This window comes from Pagrus pagrus, assembly GCF_965226575.1.
Source record: "Pagrus pagrus genome assembly, chromosome: 8".
Classification (NCBI taxonomy): Eukaryota; Metazoa; Chordata; class Actinopteri; order Spariformes; family Sparidae; genus Pagrus; species Pagrus pagrus.
Genome location: NC_140192.1, coordinates 1,100,305 through 1,109,374, shown reverse-complemented (window position 1 = coordinate 1,109,374; position 9,070 = coordinate 1,100,305). Strand labels below are relative to the sequence as shown.

Here is a 9,070-nt window from a genome sequence, read left to right as displayed (position 1 = left end):
TTTCCATCTCTACTTGTCTTTAATTCCCTTTCTTCAGTTAGTCTTTTGGCTTCTGGACATTAAATCAATAAAAACCTAAAAGATTTCTAAAAAAACATTGATGGAAAACTTCCTGCCTGACTCCACGCTGCCCATTGGCTGTGCTTTACGTAAGTCCCGCCCACTTTAGGTGCTCTTTTCCTGATTGGACAACCTCGTCGTAGCGTCACTACAGCGACCTCTCCTGATAGGCTGTGGGAAAATGGCGGGGGAAAAAGGCTGCGGTTCAAACACATCAACAGACCGACTTCCTGGTTAGTGAAGCCCGCAGCAGTCACGGTGTGTGTGTCTGCCCCTGACCGAAAAACACGTCTACAGACCCGGCTGTGTTCGCTTCTTCGTGTCGGCGTCAGGATGGATGTTTCTCCGCAAAATGGCGAAGTGGAGGCGATTTCTGAGAAACTGGAAAAGTGAGTAAAGCCAACGGTTGTGTCAGTGCTGAGACTCGCTAACAGTTAGCATCAGTGCTAACGTCCCACAGGTTGACTTAAGTGAGAGGCTAGCCGTCTCTGCTAACATGTTGTGTTGTTGTTAACGTGTGCTGTTAGTAAAGACTCATACTGGAATAAACATAAATGCGTGTCAACTGGTGCTGATTACAAGGTTACACTTTATATGTTTTAGTCTTTTTATTACGACTAACTTAGTATCTTTCATGTACTCAAGTAACGTTACTGTACTAGAGTATATTTCAAGTACTTTATGTTGTCATTTGTGTGTAATCACTGAAACGGGGGCTGGGCAGCGTGTCCTCACAGAGGCTCTGTGTAGTCTTACAGAGGAAATTCAAACAGAATTTTAGTATTTACAATATTAATGAGTAATAATACAAACTTTTTTCCATCAGTGAATTAATAAGCTGTTCTCAGAGGAAAATAAGGTCCCAGAACACTGTTTGAAGCTAGAGAGGTGGCAGGGTCCGCCACACATAAACAAAGTAAAACAATAAGTTTGTTCATTTAGTTTGTTTGTCAGTGAAGATCTTCCTCTCCTCATTAACATTTATTCCACAAAACTACAGACTGCTCCTTTAGAATAATATCATGATATTTTTAGGCCATATCACAATATACAACATATACCTCGATATTTTAAAATCTTCTCAAAAGCACTTCATAAATGTTAGACAAAATCAAATATCATTATATTTTTGACCAGATATATCCTACTTTGATATCAGCATCGCAACAATAATGTAGTGATGACTGTTGGTACTTTGACAAAATCTGAACACAGTGAGATTTCTGATCAGTAATGTGGTTATAATGACTAAGAGAGTAAAGACAAGTATACGAAGTCTGGTGAGTTCAGAAAATGACATCACTTTACTGCAATGAGCCTTTAAAACCAGGGAAAGACATCACGTTTGACACATCACCATATGAACATATCCAAAACCAGAACGGTTTATAATCTCACACCACGATGTAGTTATATATCGTATATGTTGCCCAGCCCTACATGAAATCACAATCTTTGTGTTTCTGTTATTTTAGAATGAGCCTTTTATATCTACAGAGGATCTTAAATGAAGGACTTGGTGTATAAATACTTTGCACTGGGATCTGAGTATTTTTCCACCACCATCTTGTTGTCTTAGATTCTGTTATTACATCATGTGCCGACATTATGGGAAGTTTAATAAGGTCGATTTTTATCCTCCTTTGGCCTCTGAAGTTTGACTAATTACGGAAAATAAGATCTGGCACTAACAACCAGGTGTGTTGATATCTCGACACACCCAGCTCTCACCCAGAGAGACATCAGTCTAACCCTGACTTTGTCTTGGCAGGTCTTTGTCCATGGATACAGACGACAAGATGGAGCAATACCAAAGGTAATTCTCACAAATAAAACTGATAGTGTCCGAGGATAATTACACCCCCAAAATTCCTGTTTGGGTGGCACATCACAATTGGTCTCTTCCAAACAAATGCATATTTATTAGGTGGATCTCTGTAGTGGTAGAAGTAATCAAAGTTTGATGGATAAGAACTAAATGACCTCGGTCCAAACTAAAGTCTCTCTGAAACCAAACTAAGCCATCCGACCTCTCTTCAATAACATCTGACAACAGTAGAAATTAAAGTTTTAGTTTATCAACAGAAATTAGTCAAACTATTGTGATCATTAATGATTTGTGTAATTTTTCAAGAAGAAATTACTTAACGTGACATAGTCAGTTTTTTTGTCTTAAGTGAAGTGAATTGAAGTATCTTTAGGTTTTAGGATGGTGGCATGTGTTTGCTCCTGCAGCAGAGCTGGGTATCGCCACTGACTTCCTCTTCATAGCAGAGTCTGAGTCGACTTGATCTGATATCGATTCAGTTCAGGATATTTCAGTTACAAACCGATTTTTCTTGGATATGAAATATTTTAAAAGAGAACTGATGCTGTAAATTGTACAATGAACCCTCTAACTCGATGTATTATAAAAATAATTATGTTTCTTGAATGATTGAACTAAGTGGTTTCAGAGATTTGTGGTTTATAATCTGCCTGTGGAGAAATAATGACATATTGTCACAACAAAGGAACAGGAAAGTAATTACAGATGTAGGCCAGTGTATTTCAGAAAAGGAAAGTAGGACAAAAATAAACTTTCCCATCTTGAACAACCTTTGTGGTTGTCTGAGTATTGATGTCAGAGTTAATGAGTCCCTGTGCTGTGAGTGAAACTCCGACACAGACAGCAGAGGAAAGAAGTGTGTTCGTAAGTGACATAAAAACATGGCAGAGATGTTTTTAAAACCATTAACCTGTCAGTGTGACAGACAGAATACAGAGATTTATTACATTATTATTATTTAATACAGAGCCTAAAGCCTCATATATTGACATATTTTGAATATGTTTTTTATTTTCTGTTTCGAAAAGTCTTATTCTATATAAACCAGGCAGCAACAGTGTCAAATAGTTTGTTATCATGATCCATTTGATAGACCTGCAGCCATTATTTTATTAGTTGTCAACAATTAGATTAATCCCTAACTACTCTGATGATCTGCCACTTGTTTTACGGGCAAAAAAATCGTAATTCAGTCATGTCAGTTTGTTAAATGTGAATATTTTCTGGTTTCTTTCCTCGTCTGAGAGTAGACACCTGAGGAGAAAAACATATTGGTTAAAAACAAAGATCTGCCATTAACAGCAGCCCTGATATTTGATTGATTACTCGGTGTGTTGTGATTCTATTACATGAATTATAACATGAGTGAAAAATACAAACAGTAAGTGAGAGTTTAACAGAGCTTCAACATTTCTTTGGAGAAGGTAGGAGAGATAAAGTACCTTGTGTCCCATCTTCCCTCTGGCTTCTCGGTCAAGACTTTTTCAATGTAAAGATGTCCACAGTGCAAAAAAAACCTCGTATCACTGAAACCATGAGCTTGTTTTAGAGAAACTTTTTGTTCAGAACCAGCTCTTCATAATCAAGATGGCTTCTATCAACAGCACCTTCAGAAGACTGAAAACATGTATGACTGTTAGATTTTATGAGTTGAAATGCTTCTGAGATTACGTCTAGTAAGTCATCAATCAAATAAATCTACTGTTTAAACCTTATTTTATTTCACAGCTAAACTGTCTTCCAACACTTTCTTATTAATAACTGTCTTGATTTCTTTTTTCTTTTTTCTTACAGATTCATTCAAGATGGTAAAGACGTTGCCAAACAAGGCGACATGCACAAAGCTCTGAAGTTCTTCAAGCTGGCGTACAGCATCCACCAGAGTCAAAAACTTGAAAGCAGGATAAAGAAAATTGAGGAACTTATTTCTCAGGATGACTCTGAAGATGATGAAGAGTTTGTCAATGTAAACGGCAGCGGTTTGATGCTTTTCAAAGATTTATATGACAAGCTTTATGACTACCAGAGAAACGGAGTGGCCTTCTTGTACGGTCTCTACAGAGATCGTCTTAAAGGAGGGATCTTGGCAGATGACATGGGGCTCGGTAAAACCATCCAGGTGATCTCGTTCCTCTCTGGTATGTACGATAACGAGCTGGTTAAACACACACTGCTGGTTATGCCAACGTCTCTCATCACAAACTGGACCAAGGAGTTCGCCAAGTGGACCCCTGGCATGAGAGTCAAGGAGTTTCACGGTACCAGCAAAGGAGAGAGGACCAGGAATCTGGAGAAAGTGCAGAGGAGAGGTGGCGTCATCATCACCACGTACACTATGCTTATGAATAACTGGCAGCAACTGTCGTCCTACCACGGCAAAGAGTTCACATGGGACTACATGATCCTGGATGAGGCACACAAAATAAAAACAACAACTACCAAAACGGCCAAGAGTGCCACCGCCATACCTTCGAAAAACCGAGTTCTTCTCACGGGAACTCCAGTCCAGAACAACCTGAAAGAAATGTGGGCTCTCTTTGACTTCGCTTGCCAAGGCACTCTCCTTGGCACAGCTAAAACATTTAAAACAGAGTACGAGAACCCCATCACTCGTGCCAGAGAGAAGGATGCCACTCCAGGGGAAAAGGCCCTCGGGTCCCGGATGTCTGAGAACCTCATGGCCATAATAAAACCGTACTTCCTCCGCAGGACAAAAGCAGAAGTGCAGAAAAAAAAAATGAACAGTGCAAAACAGTGCAAAGAGGAAGATACAGACAAAAAGGACAGCCACGTTCCAGACCATCCAAAAGACTCTGGAGCAGTCATGCCCACACTGACGAGAAAGAACGACCTGATTGTCTGGACTTACCTGAGTTCTGTTCAGGAAGACATATACAGGCAGTTCATTTCACTGGACCACATCAAGGAGCTGCTCATGACCAGCAGATCACCTCTAGCTGAATTAACCATACTGAAAAAGCTGTGCGACCACCCAAGACTGCTCTCTGCCGCTGCCATCGCTAAGTTAGGCTTGGAGGAAAGTACAGCTGAAGGTCAGCAGAGCGACGACACGGAGACAGACGCTCACAGCATCGCCAACGTTCCTGACAGCACCTTAATATCCGAGTCTGGGAAACTTGTCTTTCTCTTTGCTCTTCTTGAAAGGCTGCGGCAAGAAGGCCACCGCACACTTGTCTTTGCTCATTACAGGAAAGTGCTCGACATCATTGAACGCATCCTGGGCAACAGAGGCTTCAAAGTCATGAGACTGGATGGCACAATTACACAGATTGCAGAGAGAGAGAGACGCATCTCTCAGTTCCAGACGGATGAAAGTTACTCTGTCTTCCTCCTGACCACCCAGGTCGGAGGAGTTGGCATCACTTTAACAGCAGCAAACCGAGTCGTGATCTACGATCCCAGCTGGAACCCGGCAACAGACGCCCAGGCTGTTGACAGGGCGTACCGCATCGGCCAGACTGAAAACGTCGTCATCTACAGGCTGATCACGTGCGGCACAGTTGAGGAGAAGATCTACAGACGGCAGGTTTTCAAGGACTCCCTCATCAGACAGAATACCGGAGATAAAAAAAACCCTTTTCGGTACTTCAGCAAGCAGGAGCTGAAGGAGCTCTTCACTCTGGAGGACACCCGGTCCTCGTCCACACAGATGCAGCTCCAGGCCCTGCACTCCAGACACCGACGGACAGACCCAGAACTGGATGAGCACATTGCCCACCTCCACGCCATGGAGATGTTTGGGATATCCGACCACGATCTCATGTTTTCCCTCGATATCAACCATGATGAGGCCCCTGAGGACCAAGAGCACCAATACATTGAAGGGAGGGTCCAGAAGGCCCAGGAGCTGATGAAGGCTGAGTCAGAGTTACAGATGCAGCTGGCAGAGAGCATGGCATCAAGCACAGAACCATCCTGGCTCAGACAATCAGTGGAGAACAACGACAGAGAGCGGTCTCATGAGAAAAAAAGAAATCCAAGACCAAGTCCTTCCTATCCACAACATGACAACAACTTAAACCGGTCACCGATCGTGGTGGACTTGGACCAGTCTTCTTCTGGCGAGACGGAAGGCCAACAGAATCTGAGTGACAGAGTTATTGATCTAACTGCAGATCAGAGTATGACAGAAGAACAACCTGTTGTAAATATCAGCGAAGACAAGCTTTCTGAGACGGATCTGGATTCCCTGAAGCACCAGTCTGTCAAGCAGGAGAAGAGTTACTTAGAAGCAGCCGACGCCTCTCCTCAGGAAGTGCTTCAGGGATCTTTGGTGATGTCAGAGGTCAGTGAAGCAGGTGACACCGCAGATGCCTCCGTTCAAGAACTAATGGACGAGTCTGTGATGTCTGAAGCTGCTGTTGCTTCAGCAGGTGACAGCAGCCAGGCATACGTCACAGCGTTTGATGAAGATGAACAACAGCTCAATGGATTCTCACACTCAAAACATGACTCCAAGATGGACTTGGGGCACCTACATCTCACACCCCTGCAGAACAAAAGACTTTCTGTCTTGCAAGCATCCAATTCAAGCTTCAAAGCAGACACATCGTCCAGAGTCAGCACCAGGCTCGAGTCCTTCGAAGGCAACTTCAATTTACAGCTCGAGGACAGCGACATGTTCTCAGACCAGGATGTCCTGGATCCTCAGGAGACAGAAGCAGAGGAGAGGAAGTTGCTTTCACAGCTGCAGATGGAGGGGAGTTTTGATGTAAATAAATCTCTTTCTGAGAGACAACACGAAGAAGCACTCGGGCGAAGCCTCAACGGTGTCCATGACTCTAAAATGGAGTCGATTAACGATTCCATCATAGCTACCAAGAAGAAACGAGCAGCAGTGATTTATGATAGTGAAGATGCTGATGATGATGATGATGATGATGATGATGATGATGATGATAAGCAGGAGTTGAACAGGAGTCAGCTGGAAAACTCCTTCCAGGTTCTTGGAGCCTCCACGCCTAAATCGGCACCATCTGGCTCCACCCCTCTCCGATCAAGAAAGAGTGTCGGAGGAAACACCTCTGTGGCTTCACGCCGCTCCCTCCTCCACTCCATCATCAAAGACATGGAGACCAACCAAGACGAGGAGGAGGAGGAGGAGGAGGAGGAGCAGGAGGAGGAAAGTTACGATAACGACATTTCAGAGAGACATTCTGATGAGGCTGAAGAGGAAGACATCATCAGTTCAACCCATGATGAGCTCCAGCTGGAGGAGACCGTCGGAGAGACATTAAACACAGAGGGCGAGGAGGAGGTAGAAGAAGTAGAAGAGGAGGAGGAGGAGGAGGAGGAGTACTCTAAGTCAGGAGAGAGTGTTGATGAGTCTGAAGAGGAAATGAGCAGTAACCTGGAAGAATCAACCAGCGAACCTGAGCTCACCTCGTCTGAGAGAATGGATCAGTGCACCGTCACTGCAGGAGTCAAGACGAACGGCACAACAGACGTCGTCATGATGGACGACGAGAGCTACGACTCCCTGGTCAGCAGAGGGAGGGAGTACTACAGCAAAGGGGAGCTGGACGACGCCCTCGGCTTCTTCCTGAGAGCTATTGACATCAAACCTGGAGATCCTGAAATTCAGCTCATGACCATCCAACTGTACCGGCAGCTGAGTCAGAGACGATAACATCTGTCTTAAACAATCGAAAAACAACCTCGACCACATCCTGAAATTACTCCTCTGACGATCAATATTCAATAAATCCCATGTGCATTTAATTAGAGCCTGATACTGGATTTTTGGGGGTGATATGAAAATTGAGCAACGAGCCCTCAAATGTGGTTATCAAACACAAAAAGATACAAATGTAATGGAGAAGGAAAATTTGACAGTTTGACAATAAAATTTACCTTCCAAAATATAATTTAAGTACGAAAAAGGTAAACTGACCTAAAAGGTTAGAGTCTCTTCTCCATGATGTTCTGGGGAAAAAATGTAAATGATAATATTGGCGCATATCTGACAACATATACTACATATACATATTGATCCGTCTGTGAGGCCAATATCGGCCAAAAAATCACGCTCAACTAATAATACTGTAATATAATGAATATGTGTTGACAAATCATTCAAGAACTATTTTGGGATGATTTATAGATTAATGTCTGTGATGTCAGCTGTCTAACCACAGCTCGCAGGTATTCAGTGTTTAACATTTTTGCCTGAATATTGATGAAAAGGCTGGACTACAATTGCACTCTGTAGATCAAACACCTCCGCCAACGTCCAACAGTCCCCTGTAAACCAGCCACGCCTAAGATAATATCAAATACAACAGTTAAATCCGCTCGATCCGGATATGAGTCGGGATCCACATCAAACTGTACTCACTCATACAGGTAGATAGATACTAGCCAGCTAAATACACAATACACACAATGTTTCATCAGGATTCATCCATCATTCCCTGTAGAAGAAACAAACGATGTTAAAGAAAGAGAAATAAATCCTGTCCCTTTATCTGGATCAGCACCAAAAGTTAACCGGGTCTGTTCTGCATTCAAGTTTGATGGAAATCTGTTCAGTAGTTTTTGTTTAATCCTGCTGACGAACCAACCAACAAACGATTGTCGGCACATTAACTTCTATAAACATATAACTGTGTTGTTGCTGCTGGTGTGTATCTACACAGACAGGACAGTTGTCGAGGTGTTTGTGTATTCGGGTCGGTGGTTCCACGTTCATCTCATGTTGTGTTCATGATAAAACGGTAACATTGTGTTTCTCCTCATCTGTTGATTAGAAAACGATGTGTCAAACTGTCCTTGTATATATTGTATTCTGAAAACGTTCAAATTCATTTTCTTAGTAAAAAGTTTTTATTCGCAGTTTCAGAGTTTCTTTGTGTCGACGTCACATGAAGTTGCTCAATAGAGATTTCTAAATCAATATATTGATCAGCTCTGCAGACTGAGTGAGGAGGAGGACGTCTGTCAGCGGTCTGTACCACCAGGACCTAAGGGCTTAAAGGGTAGCGCCACTCATTTTAACACTAAAGTGAGTTTACAGGTCTTGGGGAGTACTACTGCATTTACTTCTGATACTTAAGTTAAGTGGAGGAATAAAGTAGAAGAAAATAGAAATACTCAAAGAACAAGTACTTCAAAATTGTACTTGCGGACTTGATTAAAGTACTTAGTTACATTCCATCAGCT

General features: G+C 42.6%; 1 protein-coding gene across 1 annotated transcript; it reads left to right on the top strand.

Annotated features, from left to right (window-relative positions):
* The first annotated feature begins 242 nt into the window (after positions 1–242).
* ercc6l (excision repair cross-complementation group 6-like) lies at positions 243–8,804 on the top strand. The gene is made up of 3 exons (XM_084360218.1): positions 243–449; positions 1,832–1,876; positions 3,683–8,804. The coding sequence occupies exons 1-3, from the start codon at positions 394–396 to the stop codon at positions 7,536–7,538; spliced, it is 3,957 nt and encodes a 1,318-aa protein (XP_084216344.1). The 5' UTR covers positions 243–393; the 3' UTR covers positions 7,539–8,804.
* Positions 8,805–9,070: the final 266 nt, after the last annotated feature.

Excerpts from the sequence above, each read along its gene's own strand:
- ercc6l (XM_084360218.1), top strand. The coding sequence starts at position 394 with ATGGATGTTTCTCCGCAAAATGGCGAAGTGGAGGCGATTTCTGAGAAA. Across the intron at positions 450-1,831 it reads ATTTCTGAGAAACTGGAAAA|GTCTTTGTCCATGGATACAG; the intron begins GTGAGTAAAGCC and ends TTGTCTTGGCAG. Across the intron at positions 1,877-3,682 it reads AAGATGGAGCAATACCAAAG|ATTCATTCAAGATGGTAAAG; the intron begins GTAATTCTCACA and ends TTTTTCTTACAG.